At 47.5% G+C, this 24,480-nt stretch overlaps 1 protein-coding gene across 1 annotated transcript in view; it reads right to left on the reverse strand.

Annotated features, from left to right (window-relative positions):
- The window catches only part of LOC124718803 (protein disulfide-isomerase A5), a 169,300-nt gene that overhangs the window by 10,430 nt on the left and 134,390 nt on the right, over positions 1-24,480 (reverse strand). The window contains exons 7-9 of the mRNA XM_047244417.1: positions 23,961-24,267; positions 12,620-12,822; positions 1,243-1,444 (exon numbers count right to left, since the gene is read on the reverse strand). Coding sequence (XP_047100373.1) covers positions 1,243-1,444; positions 12,620-12,822; positions 23,961-24,267 — 712 coding nt within the window. The remainder of the gene's footprint in view (positions 1-1,242; positions 1,445-12,619; positions 12,823-23,960; positions 24,268-24,480) is intronic.

Here is a 24,480-nt window from a genome sequence, read left to right on the forward strand (position 1 = left end):
TGTTTGGAGTATAGCCTTGTACGGACACCTAAGCGGACTGTAAACAGTACTGAGAGAATGGAATAGAAGTTTCTGAAAATGGTGCTGCAGAAGGATGCTGGAGATAAGACAGACTGATCAGATAATTAAGGACAAGTTACTGATCTGAGTTAAGGAGAAAAGAGATTTATGACACTATCTGTCTAAAAGAAGGGATCAGTGGTAGGATACACCCGGGGGCATCGAGGAGTCAAAAATATGGGTGTGCGGGTGGGGATCAAGGCCCGATTAGGTCAGATGTACATTTTGTTCCACTCGATCCACAGTGAGGAGATCCTCCGGTGTGTGGAACAAGTCGGAAAACAACGTGTGTTGTCGAATAGTGGACATCTTTCTGAACAGAAGTAAATGACTTTCTAGCTCTTCCTGAAAGTTGTTTTCATTTCTAATAACGATTCCACAGACTGAGCTGACGGTTTACAAAAAGATATATTTTTAATGCCAAATTTCATTAAGGAATAAATATATTCAGAAGCAGTAGTTAGTACCCCCAGTCCCTTACACAGCCCTCTGCAGGATGTTCTCGAGTTCACACCACAAATAATTCGTACTGGGGCTCAGATAAGTTTAGCTCGGCTCGACGAGTTTTCTAAGAAAATAATCCTGTACGACACTGTGGAATAAAGCAAGCACAGTACACTGGAATTTTTATTTTTATATCACCTACATGTGACAACATTTGCATAGCACTCAGAGATTTGTTTAGGCACTTCAGCAGGTTCTCACTTCTGCCATAGTAGTAGTTCGTGAAATTGAGAGGAAAAACACAGTCCACCTGTGGTACACTCCTCCCAGTTAAATTTATTATCGAGCTGTAATCCCAAGAATGTTACGCTGTCAGCTTCTTCTATACACTCGTCGTCACAATTTAGGCACCTGTCGGCAGCAAACCTTTAACCAGTTCTGAACTACATATAGTATATTTTTTCAAGGTTTAGCAACAGAAAATTGGCTACAAACCATTTACTAATGTCCACAAAAATTTTGTCAGTTGACCTTTCTGAGGCTGTATTCAATTTACTAATATGCCGATTACAGTTAGCAGGTTGCTCACGAGTCGGACTAGCACACAGAACTGCATCAAATGAGTCTCTGGCCCGATAACAGCAACAGTGATAGGAAACGAAGGAAGAGGGAGGGGTGCTAGGAGGAGGAGGAGGAGTAAGCACCCGAACTTCAGCGTACAGAGCCATTTGTACTCACACGGGGCGTAGAAGAGCACGAGCGTGGGCGCAGGCGAGGCGACGGCAGCGTCGAAGTCCGCCTCGGTCAGCAGCCTGACGCGGTCGCCGCCCGGCAGTGCGGCCCACCCCTCTGCCTCCGCTCTCGCAGAAGTGCCGGCGTCCGCCGGAGAGTCTGCGCCGGCGCCCAGGGGGTCGCGCATGAACCGCACGAAGTGCTCCTCCTGCAACGAGGGCCGCACCGGTTAAAACCTGCTGCGTACCGAGGGAGGTGGGAGAAGGGACCGAACTACAAGATCGTCGGCCCTCGTTCCTAATAAAACAGTGCCACAAGTGTGAGAATAAAACGGACGAAACATATAACACAAATCTGAAAGAAAGGAAAAGCCACAAGAAGAACGAAGGGAAGGCAACGGACACTGAAAGTAACAACTGAGGACAAGAAAACAACAGAGAGACGCTACAAACAGAAGAGAGTAAAACGTGGAAGCAGATTACAGTGGCTGGCCAACCACGAGAATAAAAAGGGAAAGCCAACCACTCTGCAACACATGAAAATCTCCATCCTAAAAGCACTAGCGTGGAGGACACAGAGGGACAAAGGACGTGTGTTAAAACGTAGATAGAAGTATAATACTCACTCTCACGGATAAAACGTAAAACTAAAGCTGCCGTGGAGGCACTGTCGCCCGACACCGAAGGCAGGGTGCCGGGAAAGTTAAAAGTCTGCCGCAGAGGGGCTAAAAGTCGGCAGCCCGGCAAGAGGTGGACGACTGCCATTTGGGAGGCACAGCGACACTGACGTGGGTCCTCACAATGGCGTGTGTAACCACGTGTTAGCCACATACGGCCAATGCAGAGCCGGCAGAGGACAACAGATTCCCTGCAAGAGGCCTACACGGAGGACTTCCACACATTCGTAGTCTCCTTAATGACACGTAGTTTGTTGTGGGTGCTGTTAAGCCATTCGTCTCCCAAAGCCAGAAAACCCTGCGGTGTAAGACAGAACGCAGCCCAGCTTCGGAGATGCCTATCTCCAGAAGCAGTTTCTGCGTCACTTGTTTGGCCAGCCTGTCTGCACATTCATTGCCGGGGAATCCGACGTATCCTGGGGTCCACACAAACACCACAAAACGGCAGGACTGTTCCAGGGCATAGACAGACTCCCGAATGGACGCTACCAGAGGGTGGTGAGGGTAGCACTGGTCGAAACCTCGTACGCTGCTCAATGAGTCAGTACACAAGAGAAATGACTCGCCAGGGCACGACCGGATGTACTTGTGAGCACGAGATACGGCCGCCAGCTCCGCAGTGAAAACACTGCAGCCAACTGGCGAGGTGTGCTGCTCAATATGTCCTCCACCGACATATGCGAAGCCTACGTGACCGTCAGCCATCGAGCCGTCGGTGTAAACCACTTCAGAGCCCCGGAACATGTCAAGAATTGAGAGGAAGTGACAGCAGAGAGTGGCGGGGTTAACGGAGTCCTTAGGGCCGTGCAAAAGGTCCAGACAAAGCTGTGGCCGAGGTGTACACCACGGAGGCGAACGTCAACGGACCCCAAGTAGAAGTGGTAAAGGGAAGGACTCCAGTTCGGAGAGAAGGGACCGCATGCGATCCGCAATCGTAAGCCCCAATCTGGGCCACAATGCGGGAGATGGAGCGCCGCAGGCAGGAGAAGGAGACGGTAATTCGGATGCTCAGGGTAAGTATGAATGTGTGCTGTGTAACTGGCGAGCAACCCCAATTGGTGTTGCTGAGGCAACGGAGGGCATTGAGATGCTGCCAGCACTTCCGCTTAAGCTGACGAAGATGAGGGAGCCAAGTCAATGGGGTGTCGAAAACCAGTCCTAAGAATTGATATGTCTCCACTACAGTGAGTGGATTGTCATTAAGGTAACGTGCAGGTTCCGGACAAACGTACGATGCCGACAGAAGTGCACGACACACCACTTTGCGGCCGAAAATTGGAATCCGTGGGCTAGAGCCCACGACTGCGCCTTGTGGATGACTCCCTGGTGGCGCTGCTCAGCAACAACAGCACTGGAGCAGCAGTACAAATTGCACAAGTCGTCTGCATACAGAGAAGGTGAGACGGAGGGCCCGACAGCTGCTGTTGCTGCTAGACCACTAATGGCCACTAAAAATAGAGAGACACTCAATACAGAGCCCTGCGGGACTCCATTCTGCTGGATACGGATGGAACTATGGGAGTCACCAACCTAGACACAGAAAGTGCGGAACGACACAAAGTTTCGGATAAAAATCGGGAGAGGTCCCCGGAGACCCCACTCGTACAATGAGGCAACGATATGATGTCGCCAAGTCGTGCCGTATGCTTTACCCAAGTCAAAAAAGACGGCAACCAGGTGTTACCATCTGGAAAAGGCTGTTCGGACGGCAGACACAATGGACACAAGATTACCAGTGGTAGAGCGACCCTTGCGGAAGTCGCCCTGATGTGGAGCCAGCATGCCACACGACTCCAGGGCCCAACCCAGCCGCCGACATACCATAGTTCCAGCAGCTTACAAAGAACATTGGTGAGGCTGATGGGCCGATAGCTATCCACATCGAGCACGTTTTTACCGGGTTTGAGAACGGGAATGATGGTGCTCTCCCGTCATTGCAAAGGAAAGGTGCCTTCGCACCAGATCCAGTTGAAGATGACGAGAAGATGTCGTTTGTAGTCAGATGAGAGATGTTTAATGATCTGGCTGTGGATGCGATCGGGCCCAGGAGCTGTGCAAGGGCACTGTGCAAGGGCACTGAGGAGCTCCCACTCTGTAAACGGGACATTATAGGATTCACAGCAGCGTGTAGGGAACGAGATGACGTTTCCTTCCAGCTGCCATTTGAGTGTGCGAAAGGCTGCGGGGGTAATTCTCCGATGCAGAGGCTCGAGTAAACTGCTTGGCAATTGAGTTTGCTACGGTACATAACTCGTCATTTATGGTAACACCGGGGACAGCTGTTGGGGCCTGGTACCCGAAAAGACGTTTGATCTTTGTCCAGACTTGGGAAAGTGACGTGTGGCACCCAATGGTGGAGACGTATCTCTCCCAACACTCCTCCTTCCGTCGTTTGATAAGGTAGCGACCGCTGGCACGGTGCCGTTTAAAGGCTACGAGGTGCTCCAGGGAAGGGCGCCACTTATGCCGCTGTAGAGCTCGCCGACACTCCGTAATTGCTTCAGTGACTTCCGGCGATCACCGAGGGACTGCCTTACACCTCGGGCACCCTAAAGAGTGAAGGATCGCTTTTTCTGCTGCAGAAACAATTGTGCTAGTCAGTTGCTCAACCGTCACATCGATGTTACCGTGTGCGGGAGATTCAGCGGTGACAGGAGAGGTGAAAGTTCCCCAGGTCGCCTCGTTCAAAGCCCATCTGGGCACGCGTCTGTGCGCCTAACGCCGGAGCAGTGACAGGAAGATGGGGAAGTGGTCACTACCACACATGTTGTCATGTGCTCTCGAGTGGATAGATGGGAGAAGTCCTGGGCTGCAAATTAATAAATCACATTTAAGAGGCAGAGGTCGAATGGCGACCGTAAAGTTTCGACGTCTCTGCCTCGGCCAGTAAGAACTCTGCCACCCCACAAGGCGTTGTGAGTGTTAAAATTTCCCAAAAAATAGGGAAGGTTTAGGGAGTTAATCAGTGCAACCAGGGGTACTGCACCATCTGGAGGAAGATATACATTGCAGACAGTTATTTCCTATGTCGTCCTTATTCTGACAGCCACAGCCACAGCCTCAAGTAGGGTTTGAAGGGGCACACGTTCACTACAAACCGAGTTTAGGACATAAACGCGAACTCCACCCGACACTCTATTATAGTCGCTACGGTTCCTGTAATATCCCTTATAGCTGTGGAGGGCAGGGGTCTGCATTGCTGGGAACCAGGTTTCCTGGAGGGCAATGCAGATAGCAGGTGTAAAGCTTACACTTGCCATAGCTCGGCTGGGTGGTGGAAAAAACCACCGCAATTCCACTGGAGGATGACATCGTGAGACTGCCTTCCCAGTCTCACGATGTCATCCTCCACATTCAATGAGGGTTTATGTCTCACACCGAGTCACGTGCTGCCACCGATTTATTGCCGGAGCAGTCTATATCCACTGTGCCTGAGGGTCTGGCGAGATCTACGTCCTCGGCGGACGCCAAAATCTCCACCCCGTCCTCAGCCGCAGAGCTTCTAGGTAGTAGTGGTGTGGGTGGCACTGCAATTTCTTTGGTCTCAGAGGTTTTCTTCTTGGATTTCTCTCGCTGCTCCTCGGGTTTCCCTGGTTGCGAGGACTTCAGTGGTTCAGTCTCCGGGACTGAGTATGAGCGTGAAGCCCTAGGGCCAGCTGCTTTTGGGCTCTTCAGCCACTGGCAGCTGTAGTCTTTCCCACTAGAAGAAACCACAGAAGGGAGTGACCCAAGGGATCCCTTCCTAGCGAGAGAAGTCGAAGAAGACTTACGCTTCTCTGGCTTAGAAGTGGGGACGGATGTACCCTATGTTTGGAGGGGGGTAGCTCCCAAAGTAGTTGGTGCAGGAGCAACAGGGAGGGAAACGCCCCCACAATCAAGGGGGCAGGTGTAGCCTTCCGGCTCTTAGAGGTGACCTGGGTTGGCAGAGCTGATGGTGCCAGAACTGTTGTAGCAATAGCGTAAGACAATGTCATACGCACAGGCACAGGATGCAGGCACTCAAATTTTCTCTTAGCCTCAGTGTAGGTCAGTCTGTCCAAGGTCTTGTATTCCACAATTTTCCTTTCTTTCTGGAGAATCCTGCAGTCACGTGAGCAAGGCGAATGGTGCTCTCAGCATTTGACACAGATGGAAGGTGGGGCACACGGAGTATCGGGACGTGACGGGCGTCCGCAATCTCGGCACGTGACACTGGATGTACAGTGGGAAGACGTACGGCCGAACTTCCGGCACTTAAAGCACCGCATCACGTTAGGGATATAGGACTATAGGGCTTTACATCACACCGGTACACCATCACCTGGACCTTCTCGGGCAATGTATCACCCTCAAAGGACAAGATGAAGGAACCGGTGGCAATCTGATTATCCTTCGGACCCCAGTGGACATGCCGGACGAAATGTACACCTTGCCCCCTCTAAATTGGCGCGTAGCTCATCGTCGGACTGCAAAAGAAAGCCTCTGAGAAATATGATACACTGGACCACATTTAAGCTCTTATGGGGCGTCACGGTTACAGAAACATCCCCCAGCTTCTCACAAGTGAGGAACTCCCGTGACTGGGCAGAGGATGCTGTTTTCATCAAGACTGACCCAGATCTCATTTTCGACAAGCCCTCCACCTCCCCGAACTTGTCCTCCAAATGCTCAACAAAAAACTGAGGCTTCATCGTCACGAAAGACTCCCCGTCAGCTCTCGAACATACGAGGTACCAGAGCGAATAAGATCCGCTGCCATCGTTAGCCTGACGTTCCTCCCACAGTGTGGCAAGGGAAAGGGAACGATTTGGGAACGTAATTCTGTGTGTCGAATTGCGCTCGTGATCACTTAGAGACTGCCAGTGTTTCACCACCAGCAAGAGATGACGGACTACGCTCATCGCGTGTAATCCGTCCCGATGCCACCCACTCTGACCAGGGGCCCTCCCCACGGGCGCCACCCAGCCGCAGCGAAGGCCACCTGGCAGGACGGCCACTGCCGGGAGTCCCGATGCCCCAGGGTGACGGGCGCCTACCCCTCGGCATACGTGGGGAGTTAACGTCGCAGGCAGCAGCAGAGTGATCCCCTTGTGGACACGGTGCACCTCGTAAGGCGCCCTTCCCCAATTGGCTCACTCTTCGGGAAAATTTTGAAGAATGGAGGTCAAACCCTACAGGGGACCATCACTTAAAGGCCGAAATGTTTGAAACTCCTTTTAGTCGCCTCGTACGACAGGCGGGAATACCTCGGGCCTATTCTAACCCCCGGACCTGCAGGGGGGCGTACCGAGCTGGACGCGTCCCTTAAAGCAGTGTCGAAGTGGCACCTCTGCAGTACCGTGCCGAGTACTACCCACCGTTCACAATCGAAGTGCGATAACGAGTGATACGTTATTGGATCCGTGCACTGCTTTTCGTTATCACCGAATCGTGTGAGCTCGAAACACTCTTTTCCTACACGGGCCGTAAAATTCCAGGTTCTGGTGAAATACTGAAGCTTATTTACACTGACTTCTTGGCGTTTGTCTTCCCATTTTCCACTTTGGCCAATTATGCTTAAGTTATGTACACTAGTAGCTGTGTATGTAGAAAGGAGCGTGTAACAGTGAGATGGAACAAGATCTTCCTCAGTTTTATCAGTAATAATTCTGATTAAAGTTAGTGGACCGATTGGAAACTCCCATATCTAAAAAGTTATAAAAGTGCTTCATCCGCAAGTCGTTTACTCGTGTCGACTGAGCCACGGTAAAAATTTGCTGTTTTGAAGAGCGCACCGCAGCGCGTAGTGTGAAGAAGTCTCCCTCCGTTTCTGGCAGTGGCGCCGCTGTGGCAATCGCAGCTTTGGTGTCTCCCTCTGGTGGAAAAGGGGGGAAAGGTTGCCTGTTCACGTGTATTTAAGGGGCACTATGAGCTCGCCAGTGGTGAGTCTGGAGTCAGTACGGATCTGTCTCTCGTCCGCATTTGTAAGGCAGTTAGTGTCTGTCTGTCGGAGTGCTAGTACGCGTGTCGTTCGGATCAACCTTTAAAGCCAGCAAAATGAGAGTCTTCCCACTCCGCCAGTAAGAGAACTCGGCGAGTGGTCGCCCAGTGGTCAGATCGATCGGTCGGTCAGTCGCGCACTGAGACACGAGGTGACTTGTCGGTCTCGAGCGTCGGCCCATGTGAGGTCGCCCTGTCAGTCCAGTAGGCCGCAGCATATAGTGAGGGGTAGTGACTTCAGGTCGACCCGAGAGCAACAGGAGCCAAACCATGACATCAGCCTGGTCAGTACGAGCTCTGACACCCTGGTGTAACTGGTTCTCTGAGCGCTCCTGGTCCCCTTCAGTTACCATCTTGTGGAGCTCGGCTCGGTCCTTTCCTGGTGCAGGGATGTCGCTTAGCCAGTGGGCGTGTTTCCTCTGCACGGTTGGGTCCGAGCCAGTATTTCCCCCGTCGTGTGTCTGGAAGTGAGTGGGAGACGCACCAGCAGTGCAGTCGCGACGGAGCAGCAGTCGCGAACAGAACAGCGGGCAGTCGGTTGGTCGGTGCGGACCAAGAAAGACGGGAGATCGGCGCGTCTTCCTGCGTCCATTGAAGCGGCTGGCAGCGGACGGTTCAGGAGAGCGATTTGGGGGTGCTGCGCCAGATCTTCTCCAGAAATTGCAGTCTATTAGAAGTTAAGTGACTGGTGATATGTTGTTTCATTTACTTGTTTTCTTGGTCAGTCTCTTGTCCCCAACTTGCTCGTCTGTCTCTCGTCCGCATTTGTTAGGCAGTTAGTGTCTGTCTGTCTGCTGTAAGTTAGTAGCTGCCACTGTCATGTTTGTCGGATTCTCTGTTAACGAGTTTATTCCTTGAAGAGTAACGGCCGAATTCCTGAAATATGTTTTTATCTTGCCTATTATCTTGAGAGGCGGTATATGTGTAATGTAGAGCATGTTTGGCCAACCTTGTATATTTTATGTAAGACTGCATTTCATGGGTTTTTATTTAAATGGTCATTTTAGTATATAAAGTCGCCACCCTTCCACCGTAAGAATTTTTTTTAAAAATCAAGTTGCACTTTTGGTGGCAAGTTAATCTTTTAATGTTAGTGTTTTGTATCATTTCCATCCCTCCTATGGGAAGCATAGTTTATGTGCTTGTGTGAGTTGTTAAAATTTTTAGTTTAAAGTAATCTGGTGTGTTGCAGATTTGCACCAGTGTAGTCTTTCAGAGGCTGTTATGAGCGGTCATGACTACGGCCGTGTCAAAAGGGAGTGGCAAGGTTCTCAGTCCGAAAGCTCATACACTCAAAAATTTGTTTCTTTCTGCCTCTGAATAAATTGTAGCTTGATATTTAGAGGGTGCTTTCTGATTATAATTTTAAATCTGTTTCTTAAAAAAAAAAAAAAGCTTTTAGGAATAAAATTCCGATTTGTTAAAAGCAATTTCATTTTGATTTCATCAGTTACTCCCTGGCAACTACTTCCACGCTCACATAGTGTGAGTAAATGTGTTAACGTTCTTGATGAATCGCTAGTAAATAAAATAAATTTTTAAGAATAGTCTTTGAAATCAAATCCACAGTTCATCGACCCTCACAACAGTTGTGGAAGGAAAGAGATACTGCCATAAACTATATTAAAATATAGAGTGAAGAACAACTATTGACTGTACAGGGCAGACAGTAGGCCAGTTAGGTGTCCTCATCTCGACCCACTTCCACTCCCCCCCCCTGTCAGAGTGTGGTGAAATGTCACCAGCAGAGACCCAGTCGGTGAAAAAATCCTCAAGAATGTGGATACGACAGTAGTATTTGTTATTTTCAATCATTTTTAAGTTGGCCCTGTCCCACCCTACTCCCGAAAGACACCCGAGGGCGAAGCGGCGTCGGAACAATCGATAGTCGGCACGTTGTCACCAGAAATGGTGGATTTCACATTGATGTTAGTCATTTTTGGTTATTTCTAACTGTAACTCACATCACAGCCCCCTAAAAATCTTTAATGGTGCTATGTGTGTCTTACCACACCAACATACTTTTCCAGATAGTAAATTTTACATTCTGAATATTACGCAGTCACTCAGATTAATAAGTCACAGTTCTGAGACACTGACACGTATAATTTACAGACAAATGGAAAAACGGAAAGTCAGTTTGCATTCTGGAGATATGTAGGAACACAGGAGGCAATACTGCCGTACAATTTATCTTAGATTATGGAATGAAGAAGCCATACTTGTGTTTAAAGCAACTGTAGAATCAAAATTCTGAAGGTAGCAGGGATAAAATAGAAGGAGCAAAAGGTTGTCTGTAACTTTTACAAGAACCACACTCCTGTTTCAGCAGTCGAAGGGATAAAAACTTCGAAGTTCAATTATGATACTGTAATTCTGTTGGAGATGGAAACAAATTTTGGACATACGTTGAATGGAATGTAGAGTGTCATAAAATGAACACAAACAAAAGTGGACTAAGCATAATTTAATGTAGCTGAATTAAATAAGATCATGCCGAAGGAATTAAATTAGACAATAATAGTAGTTCTCTTATTTAAGCAGCAAGATAACTGACTGCCAGAGTTCTGCTCAGATGTTTCTGGTTTCTTTGAGGGAATTCGCTCTGAGCTTCTTCCTTAACACTGCGATGACATTGTCTCCCCCTGATGCTATATTGTTTTTGAGCCTAAAAATGTGTGTCTGGATTTTTTCTCGTATCTCGGTGAATGAAGGTGAGATTTTCTCGAGAGAATCTAGAACGGTGTTCAGAGCAGTTGAGAATGTCAGAGAAGTACTTTAACAATTCCTCACTGTTTTCCTAATTGGTGAGAGGGAATTTTTTTATTTGGTTTTCTGAAGCAATAATTTTGGGCCATCACTTCACTTCATGGATCTTTCCTGTGGAAGTCCTATAAAAGTGCCTCAGGTTGTAATATGAAACTTTTCTTAAATGAAATCTCGATTTGCCTGAAGGTTTTTGCTACTTATCTTCTCATTCTCTAGAAGATTTTTTTAACTTCAGAAAGGTATGTTTTCATTCATGCAGTGCTTTCTCACATTCTGAATCCCACTTTGTGTGTGTGTGTGTGTGTGTGTGTGTGTGTGTGTGTGTGTGTGTGTGTGTGGGTTGGGGCAGGCGGGCAGTGTGCTTTTTTAAGGGCATCAAATCTTTGATCTTTGTCATGATTCTGCTGTGAAACTTATGCCAAGTGTCTGCCTGCTCTTTACCTCTTGCCTCTTTGCAATTAGTTTCTATGATCTTTTTTGTGTCTAAATTTCAGTATGTTTCAAATACAAATCTTATGCTAAATTTGCCTCAACAAAGTCTTGGACATTGTATTTCTTTCTGTAGAAAAAAGGAGACAGTAGTACAAACCATATACGCTGACGAGCCAGAACATCACGACCACAGACCTACCTGCCCAGGCGACAGCAGCATCATCTGGACAGGAACGACTGCTGGTCAGACATACACACAGTGCGTGTGGTATCGAATTTTCTCATTATGAGAGTACTGAAGGGCGATCTGTTTTAATTGTTAAAAACCGTTCAAAAGCCACGATTGTACAAAATACTTTTTATTCGAGTCAGCCGGTTTCGACAGTCATCTTCAGGTCTTTTGATTTTTTTGTAGTAAAACATGTTCATTTCATGCTGAACCTCATGCACAAGATGTCAAGTGGATGAAAACTCGGCACATTTAGCAACGACAAACGTTTCTAATGTGCTGAGTTTTACCCACTGACACTTTGCGCACGAGGTTCAGCATAAAATGAACACGCTTTATTAAAAAAAAAAACCTCCTTGAAGATGAAAGCTAACACTGTAGAAACCAGTAGTCTCGAATAAAAAATATTTTGTGCGCTGTTGGCTTTTGAACGATTTTTAGTACACAGTATCACCGATCGTGTTGTCCACGTGTAGGATGGGGAAAGCGCACGATCCATCCGAGTTCGACCGAGGGCAAAATGAGACGGCTCGGAGGCTCGGCACGAGCATTTCAAAAACTGCACAACTTGTGAGGTGTTTGAGGAGTGCTGTGGTGAATGTCTTCGACATGTGGCGAAACCAAAGTGAAACCACTGTACGTCCATCTCATCAGAGATCCCGTAAAGTGAAACCGTGTCCAGATGTCACGGGTTCGGGTTGCCACACCTCGTTACGCGTGTCGGAAATCATAGGATGGACAGACTGGTAAAGCAGAAGAGGCAGCAAACTGTGCCAGACCTAACATCGGACTTTAATGCCGGGCAGAGTACGAGTGTGTCCGAAAACACATTGTGCCGAACACTCCTAATAATTCCCCGCGTCTCGTGGCCGAGAGTGTGACGGAACGGTTCGAGAACTCGGTGTCAAATTCCAACTGGTGCACTGGCTCCCCAACCCGTCAGATCCGAACCCGATCAAACACGTCTGGGACGTAATTGATTGTGGCGTCGGAGCTCGTCACTCTCGTCCTGGGAATTTACATCTTCCACGTCACAGTGTGTTGCCGCTTTTATCTCTGTCAAAGGTGAACGTACTGGCTATTAGGGAGGCGGTTATCACGTTCTGGCCGATCAGGGTACACGGGGAAAATGTGGAAAATATGTCTCGGTGGCTTCAAATGTGCGATTACGATTTTAAGGAGGTCTAGGTGAAATGGCGTGTTCTGAGGCAACTATCTTATTCTGCGCGTAGGCCACTCGAACGTTACGAGAGAATATCATAAAAGAAAAATTTGAAAAAATTATTAGAACGGCTGTGCAGCCCGTATTCTAGACGTACCGTCCGCTCGCCCCCGTAGTCCTTGGTCTCCTTGTTGAAGTAGTGGAAGTACTTGACGGTGGGGTAGCCCTTCACCTCAAATGCGCCGCACACAGCGCCGAACTTCGTGCAGTCGACGGCCGCGAACTCCACCTTGGGGTCGTCGCGGAACCGGGCCGCGGCCCGGACGAACTCCGGCTTGGCCCTCTTGCAGTGGCCGCACCCTGAATGCGGGAGAAATGCACACGTACCGGTCACTCTCGACTGTCCGAGCGGCATTTAGAAGGAAATTCAAACTCGTCGTATCCAAAATCTCGAACTGTAGACCCCACCAACTAGAAGCCAGTTGAGTAGAGCGAGACCTGAGGAACGGAGTAAATGTTTTTCTGCCCGACCTGAACTTACACAGTGTATATTGAGAAACCGATGGACCTTCAGTATGTCAGAAAGTTTCATCATATTTCTCTATGTTGTACATATTTTACGGGTTGTACTGAGAATTGCTTTTTTATAATTCTTTCATTTGCTCCTACAATTTCTCTCCGTATTCACCAATTTGACGTTTTATCGGTTCACCTTTTAGGCCGAACTGCCGTATAAACAGAAATAGGAAATGGAACTGCTATTGTTTTACGAAATATAATTTTAGTATTTTCATCACCTTAGCTATTAATGTTCTGTTTACAGTTCCAAAAATACACTGGAATTACACAAGGTTTTTGGTTCAAATGGCTCTGAGCACTACGGGACTTAACTTCTGAGGTCATCAGTCCCCTAAAACTTAGAACTACTTAAACCTAACTAACCTAAGGACATCACACACATCCACGCCCGAGGCAGCATTCGAACCTGCGACCGAAGCGCACAAGGTTTTTAATCTGAATCTTTATCTTTTAGATAACTTACGCGATTTCTAATACAGGTAAAACTTGTTTTATTATCTTGTGATAAATGACAACGTTTTATCTTTCAAATAATGGAATATTCAGGATGGAATAATGACAATAGTATGAAAAGGATAGATTGTTACTCGGCATACAGTGAAGACGATGAGTTGCAGACGAGCACAGCGAGAAGACTGTTAAACAAGAGAGCTTTCAACCAAATGACCTCCTCCTGAATAGACAATATACACCCACACACGTTCATGAAAACACAACTCGCACACACGCACACGTGCACACACACACACACACACACACACACGCACGCACGCACGCACGCACGCACGCACGCACGCACACACACGCGCACGCGCACGCACACGTGACCACTGCGTCTGGCTGCCAAGACCAGGCTACTAGCAACTGTGCACAACTAGAAATGCAATCGGGGTGGTGAGGGTAAGCAATAGGAGGGGGAGGGATAGCAGGGCAGGGGACAGTAAAGAGCATACAGAGATGGGGTGGGGAGAGGGCGAGCAGCTAGGTGCAGTAGCGCGTGCAGGGGGGCGGGGGAACAACAGATGAGAGAAGTAAAATGACTTTGGGTGCACTGGTGGAACAGAAGACTGTGTAGTGCTGGAGTGGGCACAGGAAAGGAGATAGGTAGGTCAAGGATAGTGACCTGACAAAGGTAGAGGCCAGAGGGGTTACGGGAATGTAGGATATATTGCAGCGAGAGTTCCCACCCGTGCAATTCCGAAAAGCCGGTGTCGGCAGGAGGCATGCGTGCGGTACGACCCGCGAAGCGGTCACCGAAATAGAGGACGTCGCGTCGGGCAGCGTGCTCCACGACCGAGCGGTCCGGCCGTTTCTCGGCCGCAGTTTGTCGGCGGGCATTCGCGCGGGCGGGCAGCTCGTCAGCTGTCGTGCCCGCACAGGACGCAGCACGGCGGTCGCAGCTCGGCTCGTACATCGCGTGACCGGTTTCACAGTTATCGCCGGCCGTGACGGGACGGGCGACGTCAGTGACTGGACCAGAGTAGGGATACGGGCCGCGAAGCGAGGGAGCGGGGACTGAGGAGGGACTGTCGAGGAGGGTACCGCGCAAGTTGGGTGGGCGGTAGAATACACTGTGGGAGGGGTGGGAAGGGTAGTGGGTAGGCACGAAGAGAGGCAGTCGAAACACCGGTGGAGAAAGCGGTTCGGCTGCTCCGCACCCAGGTGGTACCGATTTGGGAGGGGAATGCTCCTCTGTGGGCAGACGGCTAGACTTTGGGAGGCAGTGGGCGACCGAAGAGATAACGCGAGGGAGAGCTGTTTTGTACGAGGTAGCGAGGATAATTACAGTCTGTGAAGACCTCAGCGATAACCTCCACACATTTCCAGAGGGACTGCCAGTCACTACAGAAGCGGCAGCTACGAGTGGCTAGGCTGTACGGAAGAGACGGAGTGGGTGGCAGCTGTCGAAGTGGAGGTCTCGCTTTCGGTCGGCAGGTTCGATACGGACGGAGGTGCCGACGTAGCCGTCACCGAGGTGGCTAGACGTCGAGGAAGGTGCCCTGTTCGGTCGAGGAACGGGGAGAAGGTGTCGAGGTTCTGGAGGAATGCGTACGGGGTGTCCTCATCCTCGATCCGGATCACGTAGGTGACACTGACGAATCTGAACCGGGTGAGAGGTTTGGGATTCTGGGTCGTTAGGAAGGGTTCCACTAGACGGCCCACAAATAGCCCGGATCGAGACGGTGCCGTGTCGGTGCCCACTGCCGTACGTCGGGTTTGTTTGTAGGTAATGCCTTCACGGGAAAAGTAACTGTGGGTGAGGATATAGTCGGTCGTGGTGACCGGGAAGGAGGTAGTAGGTTTGTAATCTATTCGGCACCGGTCGGGGTAGTGTTCAATAGTGTCAAGGCCACAAGCTTTAGGGATGTCAGTGTAAAGGGAGGTGGCGTCCCTAGTCGTGAGCAGGACACAGTACGGCAAAGGAACGGGAAGTGTCAGTGGCGGTAATGGTCTGTGTCTTATATAGGAGGGAAGGTTGTAGGTAATAGGATGTAGGTACCGGTCTACGAAAGTAGATATTCTCTCGGTGAAGGCACAGTAACCGGCCGTGACGGGGCATCCTGGGTGGTTGGATTTATGGACTTAAGTAAGCATGTAGAAGGCGGGATTGAGGGGAGTGGTAGGGGTGTGGAGAGAGACTCTGGGGAGAGCTTCTGGCACGGGCCTAAGGACGGGAGATCCTGTCGGATTTATGGAATGGGGCCACCGAGACAGAGTTTGTAGACGGACAAATCCGACAGCCGGTGGAGTAATTTTGTCAGGTAATTCCTTTGGCTCGAAACAACAGTGGCGGATCATTTGTTGGTAGGTAGGATTATCAGGTCGGGATTAGTTTTTAGGTAGTGGATTTATGTTTCGCAACACTAAATGTCATTATTTTTGCTTTACCAGAAAAGATTTTCATACGCTGTTCCTTTCAAAGTGATCTAAGCTTGTAGACAGTGGTTTGCAGTTTACTTCATTAACCTTCATGTATAATTTGTGTGTCAAAAGCAAGTTAACAAGAATTAAAGACTACACGAGTGTGTGTGTGTGTGTGTGTGTGTGTGTGTGTGTGTGTGTGTGTGTGTGTGTGTGCTTTGTGTGACACTTTTGCACGAGGGTGAACCAACAATTTACAGTTACTCAAGAGATTACCAATTTAAATATTAATGTGGTCACAGACTAACCCCCATTTAATGCTCCAATTTATGTGGATTTTATGGGATATTTTTGAGCCAATTTTTACTTTTATTGTCTGTGCTACGGCTAGGGTATACTATCTTTTTTATGCTCCAGAAAATTAGTCTATCTATCCAAACAAACACCACAGTGGAGTGTATAACTGCTGTACGGGGTTTAATTAATTATTATACTCTATTCTTTTTCCTGTCAGTTGTCTTGGACTGGCCTTCCTATAATTGTCTGCTCCTCAGAAAGAAGTGCTTAATCTATTACTGGTACTAATATGCCAGACAGACTGAACAGCAAACACGTTGAAACTTGAGGAATAGTCATTATCCTTATACACTACGGATATGCTTGTCAACATCTGTTCTCTTATTAAAAGATAGAATTCCTTCAATAGAAGAAGAATACACTAAATCGACTTCACAGCTCAGACTGCATACGACCGAAGCAGTGCCTCGATAAACAAAGTGTCCCTATTTCTCTGTCGCAGGTGATCATCACAGTGGCCACTACAGAACTATTTGGTATTGGATTAGTGTGCAACTGGTTTTTGATCTCTATCTGCGTGCACCCTCCCCCCCCCCCCCCCTCCCCCCACCCTACCCCCTTTTCAACTCACCCAATCAGCTCGGTTGTGGTGAGGGAGCACGAGCAGTCTACTACAGCCGTTTCGCCACACTCTGCCGGAGGCGAGAAAGTTGCAGCTCTCACACGGCCCCACACTCTGTAACGTGCGAGGGACAGTGGGGGACAGATCTGAGTGGGGGACAGATCTGAGTGTGGGCTCAAACCGGCCAACACTAACTGAATGTCTGAAGCAAAGTCATATTTCAGAACTACCAACGAAATAAATCCTTACAAATAACGGGTTTCTGTCATGCAGTCATAATCAGGTGCCGTGTGACCGGATGACTGAAACTAGGACTTAATAAGGATTTATTTCGTCACTAGCACTCGGCAGTTTTGGAATATGACCTTTTTTTTTCTTCAAATATATGCTAGCTGTGGGGCACCATTTTCAAAAGATATACTGGCAGAATATAGTTGGTAAGCACACAAATTTGGAGCTTCAGTCTCATTTCATTTGTGTTACCTCCGCGAGAAAAAAAAATGCACTCAGCAATTTGGCCTTCAGTCTGAAAAATGGTCTGAAGCAGGTTGCCCTTAACTACTGCAACCTACACCCATTTGGAACTTCTTAGTGTATTCGTGCCTTCGAGTCTCTATAATTTTTACACCCCACACGTCCCTCCATTTCCAAAATGACGACTCCTCGATGCCTCGAGGTGTGTCCAATCAGCTGATTCCTTTTTTCAGTCAAGTAGTGCCATAAAGTGCTTCTTCTCCAGATTGACTCACAAGGGATACCTTGAGTGTGAGGTCCCGAAAGGTCAGCGACCTATGCGGCATTCGGTGCCCCACGTATTGTCTACGACACAGCCACAATATTGGTTGTTAATGTCGACAGGGGATGGGACTGGAGCTATCTGACTGTGAGAACAGCTCTGCAGGATAGTCAAACTGCTCAGTTGACGAGTAACTCACGACAGTGATACAGCACTACTGTTCTCGAAGCAAAGCTGGGCAATGACAGCGATAAACGAAGCGAACGGTGCATTATATCTACAAAAACAGTTGCCGAAGTTGACACTCGGTCGGAAAGGAACCCGAGGAACTTCACAGAGCGAGACAGAAGGGGCAGATGAAATATTAGCATTTCTGCAAGGTAAGTCCGTGGAACGTGGGGTGTCGTTTACACTCTATTGTGCAGACAATGTATATGAGGAATACAAAGATGACAATACGTGCTTAACGAGTGAAGTTGATAACGAAACAGGTGTCGAGCCACGTAGTTCGTCATCATTCTCAGATTTCACGTACATTTGCAGCAATACGACCGTGTAGTGCATAAGAAAAACTACGGATATTCAGAGGAGGACAAGGCACACTTGTTATAAAAACTGGTATTTGCACGGTTTGAGGATGCTCGACGCAATTTAGAGGACGGCAGGAAAATGCACGCGTATAAAGGTACTAAAGTTTGCAAGCTTTCAGAACTAATGGCTCCTCCTTCTTGGCAAGGGTTGAAGGGAGAGGAAGACGGGTGAAGGAAGAGAACTGTTGAGATTTAGGAAAAGAGGTAGCATACAAAATAGACACCTGCACCCACAGGTCAGGGTGAAGCAAAGCAAGCAGTGTATCGTGTGTGAGAGACGGAGGCGAGCGAGTGTGCCGGGACTTACCCCAGTTCACTGCTAGTAGCGCCAAGCACCTTAACGTGTCTGCACATAGCGAGCAACTATTGCACTGCAATTAAGTATGAAATTAAAAATCAAAATTTATGTTTAAAACTTTGTTTAAATATAGTTCAGAGTAATAATGTTCCAAATATCAAGTCTTTATGTTCTAGACTTAACACTTTACGTAAAAATGCAGTTTTAAGAGAAAAATAAGTGGCGCTAAATAATGAAGCTAGAAAGCCAGAATTTGGTTAGAAGGTGCAGTTAGAGCTCGTAAATAAGTGGTGAAGGTTTCCAAAAGCACGTAACAAAAATTAACACCAGAATCCACGTTTTTAGGAAAAATCAGGGGCACTAAATATTGGACTTAGAAACATGAAAATTTGTTTTATGATTCAGTTCAACCCAAAAATAATAACTGAAAGACCACGTTAAGCTACTCTTACAGTTTTTGGGTAATTAAGTACACACCAATTTTGTAACTAAAATGTACCCAATTGTTGTAGATTAAGAACCTATAATTTTAATGATAGAGAATTTTGGTTAAAGTGGATGATAAAACAAGTAAATGATAGAGTTAATCAAATTTGAGAGTTGTAGTATTAACAACTGCTGACATAAGTCCTAGTGATGATATGGTTCAGAGGTAATGATCTACCTTTAGTTCCACTATAAAAATTTTAGAAAGCAAAGTTTTCATTCTAGCGAGCTGAAACTTTTTTGGTGATTTCAAACAACTTAACTGAATAAAAATAAAAATTAAGAAGTTTCTGAAGTAATTTGTAAACATATTATTAAAGATTATGTGCCCGAGATAGCGATCATTCGGATGCCGCTGCAGTATGCAGATAGCTGTAGACAACAGATGTTCCATCAGTCATCTGCTCCGGCACCTATATGAGTACAGCTCGAGAGGCAGTAGAGGACTTCACTTTGGATTCAGCTACTCTACGATCCACGTCTGTTAAACGTCAGATCACGCTCTGCCCCGGATGACGTCAGAGCCGAACTGTGACAAAGGGCGTATTTTGCGGTAAAAACGGATAGTGAACTTGCGAGGACTGTACACTGTCCCGGATCGCTTCAAATTCGCCAAAGTAACTGTCAGTGTGCCATCCGTGTGAATTACAATTCCACGTGGCAAGTGGTGACTTTATTTCCACGTTTATGGTGAGCATTAATTTTGAACATTTATTGCAAACTTTCATCGAATAATTTTAGTCAGGGCAATAGACCATCTCGTAGGAACGCACCGTAGAGGTCGCCTCTGAACTGCTAAATGTGCTGTTAGAATAGAAAGACTCATTTTCAATTGAACATAGTGAATTTCCTAGTGTTTTACATGAGAAACTTTATGCAATATAATTTTTAACTGAAACTATATACCTTTATTTAAATCACAGCCCTGATCCTGGAAAGAAATAGGAGAATCGAAACTTTTCTTTCAGTGGGCTGGACCAGAATGTGGCTGTGTAGACTGGAAACTAAGGTCAGCATGTTTCCCTTCGCTTTTGACTGACCACTAAATTAGTTGCCAGGCTCGTGCGAGTAAGACGGTATCAGTAAATTTTACTCGCCACAAAACAAGGGGAGACATAATGGATGGGATGAGAAGTAAATACTGATTGTGGGGGACTGAACTGGACAAGATTTTAAAATAGAATTAAAGGTGCAAGATGGGGTAATTTGCTAGACAGCGATTACTACCAAAACATCTTGCACGAGTTATTAAGAGTAGAAACCTACGTGCTTTGTACGTCACGAAGGTGGTAGAGGGTTAACGAAAAATAGTCGGGTCGGAAAATGAGAGATACAGAAACTGAAACGGGGTGAAGAAAGGAATAGTTACTGAGAATAAATATCGAGGTCTAAGAAATTAGCGTAAATTAAGACTAGGTGGCAGGGTGAGAACTGAAGACATGTTCCTCCAGAGTACTGAGAAAATGTTGTATGGGGGAAGAATACAGATGCCACATGTAGCGAAGCAGGCACTGTCATGTTGCGGAGCATGCTCTCCGTCAGGATGTTGTGTGCTGCCAGTGCAAGCCGTGCCCCCACGCCCATTCATCCCGACTGATAACTCTGTAGTTGTCGTGCCGACGTAAGAGGCCGAACAGTGTTTACGTAACAGCTGGTATATGAAGTGTGGTTCCACAATCCACAAACCCAGTCACCCAGGCCGTCCCGTACTTGCTGGCTTCAAATAACCCATCAAACATATCTGCCTTAGTCGATTAACACGTGCAACCCACAGTACAAAGATTTCCCTCCTATATTAAAGAAACCGACCACTTCTTAAATCGGCTGAAATACTTGTCTGTTCCACTCCCACCACAAAGCTCACTCGTCACCACTCGTACCACCTCCCTCTATACCGACATCGCCCTCGTATGCGGTCTGTTCGTTGCTCGACATTTTCTCAGTCGGCACCTACCCGATTCCACACCTGTGGCATTCACCTTAATCAACTTTACACTTACCGACAACTACTTTACTTTTGAGGGGCAGACATACAAACCGATCAGGGGCACAGCCACAGAGACCAGGATGGCTCTTTCCTACATCAACCATTCCTCGGGTCACTCGGATGGGGTTTTCTGAGGACCGGCTGCCATCAGCTCCCACCTTGTTTTAGATACACTCAGGAAATCTTTACCAGGTAAAATGCCTGGACTCTTCCAATTAAATTTCACACGGTCCTATTCTGAATTCACTGCCACTTTCCTTGACATTTAGCTCATTCTCACTGAAGGTCAGCTACACACACTTCTGTCTCACATAATACTTAATAACAAACAAGAGTATTTACTACCTTTCCACGTCAACATTCCCTCCCATATGGCCTTGACGTTTGAGGCAAAAGTATCTGTCCAGATGCAGACTCTTTACAGCAAAACATCTACATCTGTAGGGTTACGTCGCAAATCACGGTTAAGTGCCTGACAGGATTCGTTGAACCACCTTCACAATAGTTCAAAATTGAATGCCGCTGTCTTCCTACGTGAAGTCCGATTTCCCTTATTTTATTACAGTGATAGTTTGTCCCTACGTAGGTCGGCATTAACAAAATATGTTAGCATTCGGAGGAGAAAATTGGTGACTGATATTTGACGAGAAGATTTCACCACAGCGAATATTGCCTTCGATTTAATGCTGTCCACCCCAAATACCGTATCACGTACGTGACACTCTTTCCCCCATTTCTCGATAATACAAAACGTGCTGCCCTCCTTTGAACTTTCTCTATATGTACTCCACTAATCGTACTTTGTGAACATCCCACACTATGCAGCAGTACCCCAAAAGAGGACAGACAAGCACAGTGTAGGCAGTCTCTCCAGTAGATCTGTTACCTCTTCTAAGTGTTTTGCCAATGAAATGCAGTCTCTCGTCTCACAACATTTTCACTGTATTCGCACCTCGGTCTTCGCTGGACGTAATTACCCCACCAGCGTAGTTTGGAAGCAGATTTTCTGGGCCGTCACATCTAATCCCGGTACTGCTGATCCGTCCAAAAAAAACAACTGAGGACTGCACCACCTGTCACTCAGAATTACTCTGGTCCCGAATGTATTAATCAGCTACTTTGACTAGGCACTGACTTCCAAAAATCGTGTCCCGAAACGAGGTCCATTCTGTCTGACATTTTGTCCGCCACACTTCGAAATAGCTTTCTGTCACCCTCCCAATCTCTGCGATTCTTTGGGTGGCTCCTACCCGTGTGACTGTTCCCACTCTGAGATTTGTCCTGTGCACCCTCCTACCACCACCTATATAGTAGACTTGTAACTGGCAAAACACGTACTACCATAGGGAGAGCCACGTGTGAAACGACAAGTCACATACCAGCTGTTACGTAAACACCGTTTGGCCTCGTACGTCGGCACGACTACCACCGAGTTACGAATTGAGATGAATGGAGAGGGGCACTTTGCGTACACTGGCAACACACAATATCCTGCTGCAGAGCACGCTCTACGACATGACGTCGTGCCCGTTTCACCACACGTAGCATCTGGGTTCTTCCCCCAGACGTAATTTTCTCAGTACTCGGGGGGGAACAAGTCCTCAGTTCTCACGAGCCACCTAGCCTTAATTTACGCTAATTTCTTTGGTTTCAGCATTTGCTCACAACTTTCTTCACCCCCTTTTGGTTTTCCGTATGTCTCATTTACGTACCTGACTATTTTTCATTACCCCCCCTATCGACCTTGTGACATTAAAAGCACTCAGTTTTCTGCTCTTATTAACTCGTGCACGATGTTTCTGCAGTAATCTCTGTCTTGCGAATCACCGTATCTTCCACCTTTAAGTTCCCATTATTCAAATCTTGTCCAGTTCAGTCCCCAACTATCAGTTTTTCCTTCTCAACACTTGCATTGTGTCTCTTTTTTTGAACTCTACCTCTTTTTCTAAATCTCACCAGTTCTCTTCCTTCACCCGCCTTCCTTCACCTTGAATCTTTTTGCCAGAAGAAGGAGCCATTAGCTCTAAAAGCTTGCAAACTTCAGTACCTTTATACGAGTGTGTTCAGCTGCCACTTGCAGAGTAGATCATTTATTTATCCAGCTACATTACATTTTCAAAACTTGACTATTTTTATTGACATATTAGCCCACTCATTTCTCCGTGCTCTGATCCACTGTTCAACAGTCATCGTATCGTCGTCACCGTCATCGTATCTCCCACCCAAAAATGTTGTACGATTGTTGGACACGGCCTGATGAACTGATCAGTCACCAATTTGTTAAGTAGGGTGTAAAACCTGTAGAGGGAGCTTTAGGCTTGAATACAGCAAGCAGTTACGAGATGAAGAGGCTTGCACAGGACAGAGTTCTGCCGAGAGCTGCATCAAACCAGTCTTCAGATTGAAGACAACAGCAACTACTGAGACAACAACAACAACAACAACAACAATCTGTTCCTGTATAAAAAATATAACCAATAATGTATTGAAACACATATTATCTTGTTTATACCTGAGATTTCATTTTTCTGCACAAGATATAAACAACAAATTTACCAGCTGGCCTCTCAGAAAACAGAAATCGAACAAATTCAGAGATGTGCCGCTAGGACCGTAACTGATCGGTACGGCCCACCCGGAAGTGTAACGTAAACGCTTGGCGAACTGAAATGGAAATCCGCAGAAGAACATCGGTACAGGTATCACGAAATTTAGAGAATACATATTCCGAGATGACGTGACAATTCTGCTCCCCGTTAAATATCTCACACGAGAATCGTGAGAATGAGCCGACAGAGATTAGAGCACATACTGGGGCAGATACGCAATCATTTCTCCCTCACTCAATACGTGAACGAACGAGGCAGAAAACTGATATCGGTAGGAAGTATTCTCTGCCGTGCACTGCACGTTGCCTCGTAGGATGTAATTGTGGATGTCGTCACTGCTTCCCGACGTGGCTGTGACAAATCCGAGTGTCAGACACTGCCGCCACGGCGGGCAGATTCCCCGCGACGCCACGGGCAGACGAGGATACTCACAGGGTGCGTAGAACATGACGAGGACGTGCTTCTTCTTGCGCAGGAAGGGCTTGAAGGTCTCCTCCGTGAGGTGCACCACGTCCTGGCCCTCCTCCTCACTCCACGGCTTCTCCGGGGGCGGTGGCGGCGGAGGTTCCTTCGGGTCCCGCATGAACTCCGTCAGACGGTCGGCGTCCCGCAGCGTCCCGACGTCGTACGCCAGTGCACCGTCGCGGAAGTACTTGAGCGTCGGGTAGCCCCTGACGTCGTAACGCGTCGCTATTGCCTGTTCCTTCGTGGCATCTAGAGCTGCCAGCACTCCTGGAATCTGAAACGGCAGAAACGACGACGACGACGACTCGGCGTGAGGTACTGTACGTGGGCTCACAGACTCGGTTACGTAACAAAATGGTGAAAAAACTATGTAACACGAACACATCTACTGCAGTGAAGGAAACGGAAAGCACCGCGACACGATACCTCGGCGGAACACTACCGCTCTTATTCTCCAGTCTTTCCGTGCTCGTGGGATACGTCCGTT

Source organism: Schistocerca piceifrons, chromosome 10 (genome assembly GCF_021461385.2).
Source record: "Schistocerca piceifrons isolate TAMUIC-IGC-003096 chromosome 10, iqSchPice1.1, whole genome shotgun sequence".
Taxonomy (NCBI): Eukaryota; Metazoa; Arthropoda; class Insecta; order Orthoptera; family Acrididae; genus Schistocerca; species Schistocerca piceifrons.